Here is a 15,703-nt window from a genome sequence, read left to right as displayed (position 1 = left end):
CTTCTTTGCCACTGCAGCAAGGATGAGAGAGCTTAGTCTGTCACTGATTCCGACTGACTCGCTGTGGCCCGTAAAACATTTGCAAAAAAAAAAAAAAAAGAAAAGAGGTGTACAGATTTAAGCCACTTGAAATATAATGCTGAATACTGAGCTATCTGCTCCATGAAGCTTAATGAAAAATTAATTACAGACAACAGCTTTGTGAGCATGGGCTTATCATGTCTGTTTGTTGCTGTCACAATCCATGCAGGCCTCAACTATAGTACGGGGAGTTGGGCCTTCAGAGCACATCAAACGCTGCCCCTTTCATTCCTGAACAACTGGTGATAGCTTTTGATATCGCTGCCTTCACCTCTGCCGACTTGCCGTGTAAATCTGTAAATACGCATGGCTTATGCACTGTGAAAGAATGCTTAATTTGTTGCTATTATGGGCTTGTTCTCTTCTGTCTTCTGTAATTTGGAACCATCCTTTCAATGGTTTCAGAACATTTTGCCAAAGGACTGCAGTTGAAAATTAGCCACGAGGCTAACTACATTTGCAGAAATGTTGACAATGGAAGACGAAATAACAGCAACAATTTGTAATTTCTGCCTTAGAAATCAACTCACCCAAGCAGGTTTTAAAGCTTCAAATAGTTGTGGTCTTTTACTCTCACACTAAAAGATCCTGAAACTGAAAGTAAGTTATAAACCATAAACACTTTCAGTGTAAGTGAACTGTTCTGCAACTGCTGATATATATTAAGTTACTCTAAGGGCGTCCTTCATGCATAAGTTGATTAATTAGTGCAAACTGACATTTTAGCACCATTTTGATGCCCCAAGCATCTATAGCAGTTGTTTATACCGCCGCTACGCTTTGAATGGAATTGCATTATTTTAAGTAAACACGAACTCTTTGAGAAGTGGAGTAATTAGGTCTCTGGAGGAACTAAGTAACACAGTCGAAGAAACCAGAAAACACCAAAGCCGGACTACATCACAGTTGATAACAGTGGGAACATCCTCTGCGCTGTCAAGGTCTGCTTTCGAGCCTCTGATATGTTCAGTTGTCTTATAGATAGTCCCAGTCATTTGACTAGACTGTTTTCAAAACACTATATGGGAAATATTTCTGCATTGCACAGTTCATAAGGTCATAACAGTGGACTGAACTAAACCAGATCCTTGCAGACCAGTCTTGGCTGATTACTTCCCCGTTAGACGAAAACAAATCAGAATTTCAGTCAGCATTGAATCTTAATTCCGCACCCACTGTTCAATATGTCCGTAGATTTTCTACTCACTGACCTCAATAGACCAGAAATGATCCTGGACCGACAAATAATGAACAAGCATTTAGGGTTGAACAATGTCCCGAACACAATACAGCAGTGTCCCAAATCCAGAGATTTACTGGCTTCCAATCAGAGCTCAATGTAGCTACAGCCAGGGGATTTGTACTGCTTTTTGGTCAATAATCTGTGTTTGGGTCAAGACCGTGCATGTGTGTGTACATGCGCACTTGCCTGCACGCACCCATACAAACACACACACACACACACCCACACACACACACACAGCTCCATGAATCATTCTTAAAATTCAGTTTCATGTCATCTGCTCTTTGCTGTAAAAATATTTTGAAATAAAATGTGCTGCTTTTACACTGTTATTGCCCCCAGCAGAGACAGAAAAACAATTCAATACTTGATCAGCAACAACAAAGACCTTTTTATGTATGGACTCACGGGACATAACCATATCAAATAAAAACTGTTAACAAGCCTAATGTCTGAATGCATTTCGGGGACTTCGAAGTGTTTGCGAAACCATTTGCTCCTGAATGAGCGTTGATCAAAGGCATCTTGTTTTTCAGCTAAAACTATGTGGCACAACTTAATATCATGAACCATTGCGTAAATTGCATTATATTGCTACATTACATGCAGTAATGTTAACCTCATTCTAAAAACTACAAAAACTAAACAAAAGTTTCATGGATGATGATGATTAAAGGTATTTATTGTGGGGCTACTGTACTGGATTGCATTAGACTGTGAGGGATACTTGTAAACCCCCCCCCCCAAAAAAAGAATAGAAGAATAGACAGAAAAGCTGCAACCTAAAAAAAAAACTTCCTTCCTAATACATAATGTTGACTTTAACGGCACAAAAGCGACGCATGTTGCCATTCTGTCTTCTGTCAAAGTCTGAATTTGCAGCTTTTGTTCTCTGTTGCTGAGGCACAATCAGCAAAAATATTTATAATGTGTCAGTCATAATAAGGATTACCAGGGGCCACTTTGTATTAGAAAGTGTGTGTGTGTGTGTGTGTCTGTGAAAACAAATAATGAGCCGCTTACTATCAAATCATACCTTATGATGGGTTTGTGCTTAGTTAATAGTTAATAAACCATTTATCAAAGACTCGTGGAACTGTAATAAGTCATTCGTAAGAACATTTTTTACGGTCGTCCTGTAAAGATACCCTTCACATCCTCTGATCTATAAAGCAATAATACGTAATGTTTTAATCATATGAGTTACAATTTATAAGCCCTTTATAAGATAGGCCTTGGCAGAAAGTGTTATGCACACTCGTGCATGGTACAAGGCGCATTTAGAAGTTAAGTAAACCGTTGTGTTTAAACTAATATGTTCTTTGGAAGTGTGACTGTATGCCTAGAGCATACTGCATGACTTGGCACCGCCAAGACTGATTCACCGGGCGAAAATAAAAGCGGGTAAAAATAAAAAGCAGACTGTGGGCGTAGGTCGTTCTAGTGGCTCTGGTTCTTGGTGTGAACCTCTTCACACAGCCATGGCGCTGGTGGTAGCTTTTCTATGGATGAGCCGCATGTTTCGGGACAGGCTGGTGAGTGTGATGTGGCATTTACCAAGCAGCAGGTTGACCAGGACCTCTTGTCCGGCCAGAGTGTTGCTCCTCGTGAGACACACGATAGTGCCAATGATCCACGTGATGCCGTGCCCCGTGAGCGCCAACAGGCGGCGATGGAGGGGCACCCCACCCAGGGAGGGAGGACGACACACCCACACCCCCCCCCATAGAGACAGACAGATGGATGTCAGAGAGGAGGGAGTATATATATTCTTTTGGGAGGGGGTTCAGCTGCATACAGTCTTCCTCTGGCATTTTTTTGACTCTCTCCCCTCCCTGCTGCCTGTGTGGGGGGGTTTTTTCTTCTGCTGGCTTTTTTTGCTTGCTGCTTGACCCCCCGCCCGTGCGCTGCACCGGCTCTCAGAGGGGGCGCCGCCGCCGCCGCAGCCGCCGACGCCGCCGCCGCCGCCGCGGAGGGGCTGATGGTTCAAGGACATGAACTCAGGTCTGCTCAGGACGCTGTTTCTCTCGCGCGCCCTGGATCTCACATTGTAACTCGAGGGCATGTTTGGATAGGGCCAATAGCCGATTGTAAATCTCCAGAAGATAATTCAAGTGGTGCGGGTTCACCACGACAGTGAAATGTCCCAGGATAAACCCCCCCCCTCCCCCTCTTACACCAGTCCGCCCCCTCCCGTGGCCTTAATAGATATATTTAGACCCACTGGAATGTGCGGTGGCCATGCTGTTTATAACATGCGGGCAGGGGAGAGCGTATTGAATGGCACTAGCCTCGGCCAATCCGGTGAAATCCGATCTACAGCACGGAGATAAAACCACAACATGCACATCTTGTTACGCCGGCGCACTGCACGGCTGACACCGCTAACACCAACACCGCGCGTTACCTCTGCGAAACCAGCAGCTCAGCGTAGAAAAAAAGGCGCACGAGATACGCGACACACGGCATCTGTCATCCTACCAGGCGAAGGGTGAATAGCTATGAACCCAACGGCGGCACTCCACATCTCCCCCGCAGCCCCCGTAACACCTCCGGTAATCCCGGCGGCGCGGGGAGAGCGGGGCTCCGATATAAAGCGATCGCGGGCAAAAGCCGACGAAGTTAGCAGTCAGCCACAGTCATCGACAACGGGCGCGGAACGAGGCGGCGGAGCCGCTGCGGCGTTGGGCTCTTCCGTGCGGATTTGACGTAGCTTACGCACGGTCCCGATTCAACCTCTGCTGTGGAGCGGAGTTCTCCAAGGTGCTTAAACAGACAGCGGCGGGACAGAAGGAGCAGCTCACCCCCGCTGTGTGTGTGTGTGTGTGTGGGGGGGGGGGGAAAACCAAAGAAACAAGAGAGCAAGTGAACGAATGAATGAGTGAATTCCCCCATTCTTTCATTGCTTCGTGGCGAATAGCCTGCCAATCATCCATCGCCAGAGACAGAAGCCCCTGACTTCGCCTGCTAACAAGTAACACCGCGGAAGATAAAACGGGAGTGTCGGACCACAGACCCCATTGATTATCGATTGGCCCGCTTGTCAACACCGGTCACACCTGCCCCCGGAGTCTCCCCGCACAGCAACATCAAATTCGACCAAAAAAACCCTACTGCTGGTGAAGCGTTGCACTGCCAAAGCTGCATTACAGATGAGCGTTACATTTCAACAGGGCTAAACAAAACGCAACCGGGAAATAATCTCAAGTTAAGTTGCTATGAAGTTAGTACTAATATTGAGTTACTATTTATCTCCGAGTTAAAACCCGTGAGGAAGATCCGGCCAGTAAAAAAGCGACTGCCACGCTTCTACTAGCAGCCGATAACAATGATGATAATGAATTGATACTACACTTATTATTATTCGGCTCATTGTTCTTGTTTTTGTTGAATTTGTTTAAGTCAGAAGGGAAGCCAACACTCTTCCACTTAACACCGCGTCGCAGCTTAGATAACGTGCTCTCTGACCGTTTTCTGACGACGGAACATACCCCCCCCCAGATGCCTACATCTCCCAGCATGCTCGCGGCTCGGGGCGGAAGTGTCGTCTCGGAGATACTTATAGCGCTGCTTCCCAGGCAGCTGAAATAGACCAATGCGTAGCCGGGTGAACCTGCCGTGGCGGCGATGGGACGAGCGCGGAGAAATGACAGCTTGTGCAGGAATTTAGGCTGAGCTGCATCCCGTCGCGGGGAGGACTGCAACTGTCGGCTCGGTCGAGCTATGTGACAGCTGACATTTTTCCCAACAAGAGGCGTTTTATATGTACATATATATATTTTTTTTTATTTATTTATTTATTTTTGAAAATTTGAAGAATGGATCCGGTGGAGCGGGTGCCGGAGTTGACCCGGCGGTGTCCTTTCGAGGTGGCGGCGCTCCGTCTCAAACTCGACTAGGTCTCAGTGCTTGAGGAAATGCTACCTCTCGCCGTGGGACGGTGAAATAATTTGCAGCAATAGTTGGGGTGGTGGGGGTTCGGGCGGGGAGGAGGGGGTGGGGGGTGGGGTGGGGTGGGTTGGTGGCGTGGGGGGTAACGGGAGCGGGTGTGAAGGAGATAAAGGAATTAGGCTACCTCTCTGACCGGAGAACTGTGAGAGCCGCCGTGCACTCTGAATTTCCCCGGGATTTGCCCCTGCTGAAGACACTGGAGACTTTCCAGTGAACTGTTTTCTAGGTAGACTTGTTTTTGCATGGGGTTTTTTTTTTTTTTTTGGTCGGTTAAAAATAGACCAAAATTCATGCATTCGCAACGCACGAACCCTTAATCCGCACACTTTGTGTTGACGTACAAAAAAAAAAAAAAAAAAGTCCAGTAACGCTCTGAAATCGTTAAATTACACTTTTTTTTTACAGTGATGAACCGAGGCTACTGCGGATTAAATTGACACTAGGCGGCTCTAATCTGAGCGTCACTAACTTTCCGGTTTAACATTTTTTTTTTTTTTTTTTTAACCAGCTGGATATAGCTCTTCAACCTTTAGATGAGTCCGGCGATTGGCCTATAACGAAATAAAGAATCACACGAAGGACAGTGAGACGCCAAGATGTAACACCAGTAGTTGTTGTTAATTATTTAGCTCACAATTAACCCGGACCTTTTACGCGCACCTCGCCAATGGATGCATGATGCCGGGGGGTCGAGTCTTTCTGGGACAGAGCACATTTAAGAGGCACTGACTGGTTTCGTGACTGCGTGAAACCATCAACGCACGGATAAAGGAAAGTTACTGCACCTGCGCTTGTTTGGCGTTTCGCACCGGAAAGCATGCGCTGTACAAATATGAAGATTTTCTAAGAACGTCTCCCTCTTCTTCTTCTTCTTCTCTGAAAGTAGTTTTTTGATCAAAGATGCATGGCTCTTTCATGAGACAGTGTGCTGTCAATAAACACTTTTCGTTCTGGTAAGCTTTTTTTTTTTTTTTTGGGTTTTTGCTTTTTCGGGTTGTGTGGATGGGGGGGGACATGATGAGGATCCAACTGTGGTGATTTTCTTGCTGTTTCCATGCGTCTTTCTCCTCCTCCAGACCTCTGGACGTTGTTGTGGATTGTTTTGCTGCTTAATGCAATGGGCTGCATTCAGAGTATCAGGTGTAAGCCCAAGAGTTTCCGAGACAGTATCATCGTCCTGGAGGTGAACACTTGCATCGATTCCAACCCCACCAGCATCGACGAGTCAAACAGCGTCGTCCTGCGCTACCGGACGCCGCACTTCCGAGCTCATGCCCAGGTCCTGGTGCCGCCAGTTGCCGGCCAAGAGACGTGGACCATCGGCTGGATTCAAGCGTGCAATCACATGGAGTTCTACAATACTTATGGAAACAAAGGGATGTGAGTATCGCGGGCTCTTTTTTTACCGTGTGTTCAGACTTCGACGGTCATCACGGTTGGTGATGAGCATGTGCTGACCACATTTGGGTTGAGACTCCCCCGGGGGATTAATGGGGACATAGTTTGAAATGAGCAGAGACGTTGTCTTTGCCGTACCGAACCCCAACACTGACCAATAAAGCCTTTCGAGCTCCGCTGGGCTAATGTTGCTGCAGGTGACACTTCTTCCACAGTTCAGACTGGCTTGGTTACATTGAAAAATGCACTTGGTTACAGTCAATGTATCAGAACGGCGCTCATGAGTTACAGACACTCAGCAGCTTTTCCCATTATTCTGAAATTCTTTGTTATAATTTATGTATGAACTCACATACAAGGGGAGGGAAAAAAAAAAAGGTTTTCTGACTGGAATCACTCAGCTGATCCTCTTAATTTTACACAGACGTGTATCAGGGCTGCAACTAACAATTATTATCATTAGCGACTAGATAGATTAAATAAAAAACCAAAACAGTTTGGACACAAGGAAAACGAAAGCCAACTAAAGTAAACTAGGCACTTATTGCAAGTGTCTTAAAATGGACAGAGAAGAGTAACAGAGAGAGGCAGTTCCGACCACCGAAAAGAAAACCTGTATTTCAGTGTAATTTCATGGGCTGGATTTTGAGAGTGTCTGAGTTCCTGTTTTTTTATAGTACATGTAATGCCAAAGTGGAAATATTCTCCAGTAGTGAAACTTGTCTATGGTTGCATTTGGGTTGTCCAGCATCGCTCTGTGCTGTGTATTCAAAATATTACATATCAATATCTGTTTTAAGGGAAAATACCATTTATTGAGGAGGAAGATAAGTGGACTTGTCTGTAAGTGCACTTTAATTCAGTCAGTAGCTCAACTGTCTGCAGTATGTGGCTGCATGCCTGAAGGCTACGAAGTACTTCAAAACCTGACAGACATGGGAGTAGGACATTGTGATGGAAAACAATTGCTATGACCTGTCAGATCCCTCGGCTTGTCAATACGGTTATTTTGCACCAGTGGTTATTAACACGACAAATACCAACAAAATGCAGCTCTAAAATATGCTCACAACACTTATGAATTTATAACAGGTCTCTCTAACACTGTCTTTCCCTTTTTTTTCATCTTTTTTTCTCTCTCCCTGTGTGTGTGTGTGTGTGTGTGTGTGTGTGTGTGTGTGTGTATGCAAATGTGTGTGTGTGTGTGTGTGTTATACAAGTTCGCGTTCGCCTTATATCCTGTAGTGGGCAACCACAGGTTGACATGCACCCATAATGTGCTTTATCTTTAGACATTGCAGCAGAGGATGTTTGAGTGCTGCACATCTAAGATTAGACACACAGTCCCCACCCCAAACCCCCATTATGGCTGCACATGTGTGTATCCGTGTGAGAGTTGGTGAGAAATTCAGAGAACCCCCCGTTTCTCTCTCAAAGGCCAGTCTGATCGGTGCCTTTTGTGAAATGCATTTGTGTTTATAGCAATGGCGTCTTTCATCTAAGATACACTGTTGTGAATATTTACTGTTTTATCTTGCTGAAGTTTAATTGTCACGTTCTTGTGTCTTTTTGGTTTTGTGGTTAATGATGATTGTTACCACCTAGAGAAGCACAGGCACATTCAAAATCGTCCAATCTTGAAACATAACAGGTACAAAAAGCAGATTAGCTTCCCATTCTGAAGTCCAAAACATAAAATTGGAGACTTACTCCCAGTGTACTGTACTTAACTGTGCTCACAGTAGAAGAGTGAACAGACAGAAGAAAGGCATAATATTGACTAATTTTATCAGGTTGTAAAAGATTTAAGGCTGTAAATAACAAGTGTTTTAATTTTTGATTATACAGCTGACAATTCTCTCAATTAACCAATTAGTCTATGAAATGTTTCAAAATTGTGAAAGAAAATATCTGTCTAGTTTCCCAGAGCTCAAAGTATGTCTTCAGATGTCTCGTCTTGTCCGACCATCAGTCCAAAACCCAAAAACTATGTTTACTATGATACAAAACAGAGAAAAACAGAAAATCCTCACATTTAAGGAGCAGGATGCAGCAAATAGTGGCCGATTAACTTTCAACTCCATCAACTAAGCTATTAATCAACTAATTATTTCAGCTCTAAAGAGACTGTTTTAAAGTTCAAATTAAATACTAACAATGGGGTTCCAAAATATCTCATCACTTTAAAGGACTTAAAGTCTGAATTAAATGCTATTACAAAGGTGGGCCATGCTAGGTTAAATGCCACTTAGCAGAATTTGTCAGCTATTAAAGAGCATTGGTAAGCAGTACTTTCCCATATGATGATGTGCTTTAAAGATGAATGAGACAACATAGTTCTATAGATGGGAAACGACCAAATTACAGCAAACAGACAAAAAAAAAATTCAAAAATCATGTCAGCATACAGTATGGTTCAGACAAACCACACGTACAAAGAAGAACAGTGATATCTCAAGTTGGAACTAATCAACATGGATGTAACAGATAGAGTGTGTGTGTGTGTGTGTCTATATATATATATATGTGCTATACTGTTTATAGGAGTGTTTGGAATGCACCCACCCACCTAGCAGTAGTGTTCGCAAAGGCAAATCCCCTTTCTATGCAGGGTTTACATTATTTTGTCTGCCCTGGTAGCTTATGTGCTCAGAAATGTATTTCATATATTACTGTATTCCATTATTAAAGTCATTAAACCTGTCTTCCCAGCAAGGGCAAATAATGACAGAACTTCACGAGCATATCAAGTCTACTTATTCTTGATGTTCACTCTTAGGATGCAAGGCATGAGTCTGCTCTCACTGCGGATACTCTCATACTAAGTAGTTTCTTTGATGGCAATAAAGCTTCAGCGTGCAGTAATTAGACGGAACAGCTGAGTACGGTAATCTGGATGATTTCTCGGTTGGCTTTGGATGATGTGCTCTGGATTCTGGACACACTCATCATCTCTCCTCCTGTTTGTTGCCCCCATCTTTTAGCAGCAGCTTTACTGAGGTGCAGTTTTGTAGGTTTGGATGGTGCGTGTGCATTTATAAACAGGCACGCACCCTTGCTGAGACACATGCCGATGTTTGTTGCAATTAGATGAGGTCTGCTGTGTTGCCCTAAAAATGTAAAGGTGCTAAAAATAGGAAAGGTGGTAGAAGGGAAATCAGACCTATATTTATCTTTTGTAAAAGTTTGATGGAATTTGTTAATAGCAGTTATAGCTATAATGCATCTTCAAATGAAAATAAACCCTGTTCGTGAACTTTAATGTTGCAGACAAAACTTACTGCCAATAGCCCTGGTAGGGCATAGTGCTAACGTCGTACTCTACACACACAAACTCACTGGTGGTGAGGATAAAGCATGCTGTTATTGATTAAGTGATTGCATTGGCACCCTATTTCTTCACTTCTACTCCTGCAAACTCGATCCAATCTTCACCACCTGTCAGAGAAAGCATCTCTAAAGTCTCTATTATGTCTTATCAACAGAATTTTTTTTTAATCCAAACCATTTGTCCTTAACATGCAAATGATCGTGGCAGCAAAGCTGCCGACAGAGGAAATGAGCTGTGTTTCCACATTGCTTTTGATTAATCTTGATCAAACCTTCTCAGCAGATCCATAATTTCTCAATGAAGCTGTTTGCAAACTTCTGATAACCCCAGTGCTGCCAACAGGCCTTATGCTTTTAAATATCAAAGGCTGTTTTTAGTTTAAGATGATATTAGTTCAGTCAAACCTTTGCCAAAGAGCTCACACTTTTGATATGTAGAGCCCAGGGCTTATTCTAACTGGAGGTGTAAAGTCATATGTGAACAGAAAATTGTTCCAGCCATGTACTACAGCAGTGTTTCATAACCTTTTTTTTAGCCTTGTCAGATGAACTCAACACCAACTGCCATTTTCCAAATATGTTAATTTGTTCTGATTCTGTTCTTTAACGTTACTTTGCTCTATTGACTACATTAAATGCATATTGTTACAATATTTTTTATAGAATTGAACTTTCATTGTTTAAGTTGATTTGGTCGTGTTTGTATTTGTACTACTAGTGGCAGAAGCTATATGTTTTGGACCATTTATCCATTACTTTAATTTACTTTACTTTTACTGATAAAAGTAAAGTAAATTGATTTTACTGATAACAATTTATCCGTTACTTTAAGCTCTGTTCCAACCATTTATCCAATAATTTTAGCTAACTCTTTACATTACTTTTACCAATCTATTTCGACCATTTATCCATTACTTTTAGCTGTTGCTCACTGGCCTCATGCACTCTCAGTTGCAACCCGTATTGGTCTGGTGTTACAGCAGTACCCACTGGGGTACAAGCCCCCGTTCTTGGGAAACCCTGTACTAGAGTGCATGCCCCATTTACAATAACCGACATGCTCAGGAGTCACAATGCAGGACAGTTCAGTAGTTTTTTTTTTTTTCTTTTCTTTTTTTAAAGAAGTAAGTGAATCGTTTTTAACATCCCTGCGGTTCTGTCACAAACACTCACACCACATACTGCAAACCATTTGGCTGTGACAAAGCAGGCAGTGATGACACAAACAGGAAGTGAGCCCTATCTCTGAAAAACTTTACCAAGTCATGATCAAAGTTTATCAGTGGGTAGACGACTCCACATTGTACCTATGTGCAGCCCACTCTGCTCTATTTCCTTTTTCTTGGCACTTGCTGCTATTTTCTTGTTTTTGATGTACATCATAATTTTTTTTTTTTTTCTTAAATCAAACCATTACAGTTTCACAGCAATTCTTGTGCAGGACCAAGTCTCACTTTGCCTGCCAACTAAAAAAAACATTTAGGGGTTTAACTTATAATGGAAAGTACCAACTGATGAAGGAAAATGATTACATGTTTACATGATTACACAAGTATGATGTGCTTGCAAGGCCATATTGTCTGTGCAGTTAAAAAGCTGGATTTTAATATCAAATCATGTTCTCATAAATAATGAAAAAGAGAAGTTTTTTTTAGTATTGGAGTTACCTGGGTTTATGCCACTGTCAGAATGGATTGCAGGATTAAGTGATTTTTCAGAAACAGATATATACATACATACACATACGCAAGCACACTCACACATTCATACACACAAGGGCCAGCTAATATCATGCCTGGTATGCTAATTCACACCCTGGGTGAATGCATAAATCACAATGTGAGGCCAGGCCAACCAGGCAGTAAGTCGTGTGGCTGTGCTCTCCTCTTTTCTGCTGGTCCAGAGCTTCAGGGAATGAAAGGTTATCCCTTTCCGGCTGCGGGCCGAAAATCAATAGGTGGACAGTGTAGAGGTACCAGGTCACTTTAGTCGTTCTGTGTTGTCTACTGTGTGTGTCACAACATTTTATTGTTGTATTATATTTTTCCGCAGCAGTTATATAAATGGCAGAAAGTGCTGACTGAGAGGCTTTGAATGAACTTCCTGCATCTGTCATGTTTTGTTGGACAGACAGTGATATGAAGAGGGAGATTGCTGAAATGCAAATGCACAGCTACTTATACAGAAAGGATTAGAATGGAGAGCTTTTTACAAGAGGAATCCTTTGGTATGGTTTATTGTGTCAGTACTTAACCTCCAGGATAATCCCATTTTATTACAATTTTGGTCTTATTTTTGTAGTTTTAACCATCATTTTTGTCAGTAATGGGGATGTTGATATCACTAAGGGGAAGTAAGACAGGTCAAGAAAATTATGAGGTATTTGGAAAAGAAAAAGTCAAACTACGAATTGTAAACATCCATGACAGTTTACAGAGAGCTTCGTGGTCAAACTTTGGCTTACTGTGCTTGTGCATGCGTAAAGTTTTTTCTGTTAATTTCACATTTCACATGTGCTCACGTCTGCTAAACTTTTGGCTTGTTTGTTTTTGTTAGCTCATGTTTCGTGCACCATCAGACTTAGTTGCAGCGTGATTATGAATACCATGTTATTGTAACCCATAGAAATGATGACCAAAACCGATAACTTCCAGTTATCCTTTAATCTAATTAACCACGTAATGGCTTTGAGCTCCATTTCTGATGATTCCTTTCAACTTCCAGGTCAAGTTGGGAGCTCCCCGACCTGCGTGACGGCAAGATCCAAGCCATCAGCGACTCAGATGGTGTCAACTACCCGTGGTACGGCAACACCACGGAGACCTGTACTGTTGTAGGCCCCACCAAGAAGGACAGCAAATTCACCGTTAGTATGAATGACAATTTCTACCCAAGCGTGACCTGGGGTGTGCCGGTCAGTGACAGCAATGTGCCTCAGCTTAGCAGCATCCAGCGCGACCAGAGCTTTACGACCTGGCTGGTGGCCATCAACCAGGCCACCTCAGAGACACTCGTCCTGCAGACACTCCGCTGGAGGATGCGGCTTCACATCAAAGTGGACCCAGAAAAGCCTCTGGGTTGCAGGGCTGTTCTGAACGAGCCTGTGGCCCAGGAACAGCCCCAGATCCTGGGCAAGAATGAGCCCATCCCCCCTAACGCCATGGTCAAGCCCAATGCCAATGACGCCCAGGTGCTAATGTGGCGGCCAAAGAATGGTGACCCTGTGGTTGTCATCCCACCCAAATACTGACCTGTTTCACTGACTAGGCTGGCCTTGGATACTTTTACAGTATCATCTCTTATTTGTTCTCTTTCTTTCGTTCCTGCTCTTCACGAGCTCTCACTGCTTTAACCCTTCTTTGACATTAATTTAACTTTTGTTTTTGCCTCTTTACTCTTCTCTCTAATGTATTAAAATGACTGACGGAGAGAGAACAGGTAGAGACAAATGAAACCAGCTCTGAAAAAAAGACCAGCTGTTCCTGTGAAGACGGGGGCTAGTTGAACATACTTTTAAAACTGGAGTGAACAAACTGCAACCATTCTACCTTCAAACTGGGTCGGGTCTCACTGTGCTAAATGAAGTCATTGCAAAAATGAAAAACAGGGGTATTTCTTTGTTTTTTATTTTTTATTTTATATTTTGGCTTGGTTTGAGCCAAGTGATACAAGGTTTGAGACTGTGGGTGCATTAGAGTATTTACGTGACTATGTCTGCGCACATGCTACATACATGGATATGCACAAACGTCATGTACAAATACCAGTTGTGTTTTTATTTATTGGCTGGGAGAGAGTGCATTTAATTTTGTTTGTTATTGCTGTCATGTGCTTCACATGGCAAATTGCATTGGGTGACATACTAGATTTTAGTACTTTTTTTAAAAACATGCAAAACATTCAGTCCATGCTGCCTTAAGTTTACATCGCTTTCCACTGCAAACTTTTTAGCCTTAAATAAAGTGCAATGCAGTATTTTGCTCATGTCCCATCTCTTCCAGACTGTTGGTGTTGGCATGTGTGGGTTTAGGACAGGAGGGACACCACAGAAGAAGAACCGGGTCTGAAATTTGGGCTTTTATGTTCAGTTGCATTTACCTGATATATGTATTGTCTAACAAATACGTCCAGCATTATGTGTAGATGCAGTTATACAGCCAGACTAATTAGTTCTGTTTCAAGTGCATTATATAAGAGAAGAGATGCTCTGTGCAGTTGGACATACAGAGAACATCATTGAAGCCAACCCTTGTCATTAGCAATCAGCACGTCAAACTATACGTGCAATAAAAGCTGAGTAAAAGGTACTCGGAAGCACTCCTCAATTATCCCCATTTCATTCACTTTATTCTATTTAGTTGCGACTGTAACATTCAAATTCAGAAAAGAAGTTTTCCTTTCTCTGTATCACGCCATCACTGGGCCCCTTTACACTTCCTTCCCTGCTCTTCTTCATTCATCCTGTCTTGCCTACTCTTTTTTGCCACAGTGAGTAAGTGTTTACATAGCTCACATTGAACAATCAATTCTTTAAATTAATAAGTCACAGACAGGGGAAATAACTTTCAATAACTGGAGTAGAAAAACAGCGGAATAGCTGCTGTGCGCAGTCCACTTCTTGCCATCTTTTTTGTCATCCACTCATCTGACAATCATACACATTGTATTTATTATCATTGCCTTCCTTTAAATCAGCGACATCCCCTTTCTTTCTATAATATTAAAATCAAAACATGTCTGTGTCTCATGTGAACAGTGTTTTCTATTTTTTGTCCCTTATCCTCAGTCATCTGTAATCTTCATCTACACCAAAATTCCTCCTCCCACTCTTCCTTTCCTCTCCTGTGCCTTCCCCTCCTCGTTCTCTTGCTTTTTATCCATTGTGGGGGCTGAAAGGCAGAGAAGGAGGCATGCAAGTTTGACCCCAACTGCTCGGTTGGCATATAGATGACCCACTTCTCTGCTTTGCCAGTTGTAGCTCTTGCTGCAGAAATGTGGGGCCTGTCCCCTCTTATTTCACCGCCAGCAAATGTGAGACACACACAGCTCTGGTCAGTTAAATACCAATATTAAACGAAATAATGCCCATTTAAATGTTAATCTTTGAGCAAAATGAAAATTCTCCTTTTTAAAAATCTGTTAATGAGCTCTGGAAGAATTTGTTCTGTTAATGGCCAGTTTTTCACTTTCAGAAACTACTGACATTTGTGCAAGTTCACTGTGCTCACCAAGTCCCTGTGTTCTGGCTCCAACCAAAACAAATAAGTAAATAATAATTTGCATTCAAGACTGATCTGCTCATGCATTTCAAAAAGATTTGTAAGCTACTGCTGTTTCAGTGTATTAGCGTCTCTTTACTACTGACTTAACAAAGCCTTCAGCCTGGGTTCAGATCACATTTCTTTGTGTATTTTAGGATATTCTGTCCATTTTAGCACTACAAAACAGAATTATTGTGTGACTTAACCCACCTTGATTTGGCTGATATTTCTGCCAAGTCCTTAAAGGAATAGTTCAACATTTTTGGAAATAGGCTTCTTTTCTTTCTTGCTGAGGGTTAGATGAGAACATTGATACCACTCGCACATCTGTCCAAAGATAAAAAAAACTATGATGTCCAAAAAGTTGAAATATTTATTTTATTATGAGTGAAATGGTGTCCACCTAGCATCTTATCGTATGCTAGCTCATTAGAATGAC

The 15,703-nt window shown here is 42.5% G+C and overlaps 2 protein-coding genes across 7 annotated transcripts in view; one reads left to right on the top strand and one right to left on the bottom strand.

The window, feature by feature from the left end:
- nup214 (nucleoporin 214) overlaps window positions 1-15,703 on the bottom strand; it is a 60,086-nt gene that overhangs the window by 2,461 nt on the left and 41,922 nt on the right. The window lies entirely within an intron of this gene.
- Window positions 3,696-14,756, top strand: fam78ab (family with sequence similarity 78 member Ab). 6 transcript variants are annotated; one of them, XM_040157355.1, is made up of 4 exons: window positions 5,369-5,501; window positions 5,784-6,228; window positions 6,352-6,655; window positions 12,728-14,756. In XM_040157355.1, exons 3-4 carry the CDS (start codon window positions 6,393-6,395, stop codon window positions 13,251-13,253), a joined length of 789 nt encoding a protein of 262 aa, XP_040013289.1. In that variant the 5' UTR covers window positions 5,369-5,501; window positions 5,784-6,228; window positions 6,352-6,392; the 3' UTR covers window positions 13,254-14,756. The 6 variants fall into 6 exon arrangements, with proteins under 6 accessions (XP_040013293.1, XP_040013292.1, XP_040013289.1 ...); XM_040157359.1 differs by lacking the exons at window positions 5,369-5,501; window positions 5,784-6,228 and adding an exon at window positions 3,696-4,087; XM_040157358.1 differs by lacking the exons at window positions 5,369-5,501; window positions 5,784-6,228 and adding an exon at window positions 4,822-5,264.

Source organism: Xiphias gladius, chromosome 20 (assembly GCF_016859285.1).
Source record: "Xiphias gladius isolate SHS-SW01 ecotype Sanya breed wild chromosome 20, ASM1685928v1, whole genome shotgun sequence".
Lineage (NCBI taxonomy): Eukaryota > Metazoa > Chordata > Actinopteri > Istiophoriformes > Xiphiidae > Xiphias > Xiphias gladius.
Note: the sequence above shows the minus strand (reverse complement) of the source record. Positions and strands in the feature narration are given on the sequence as shown.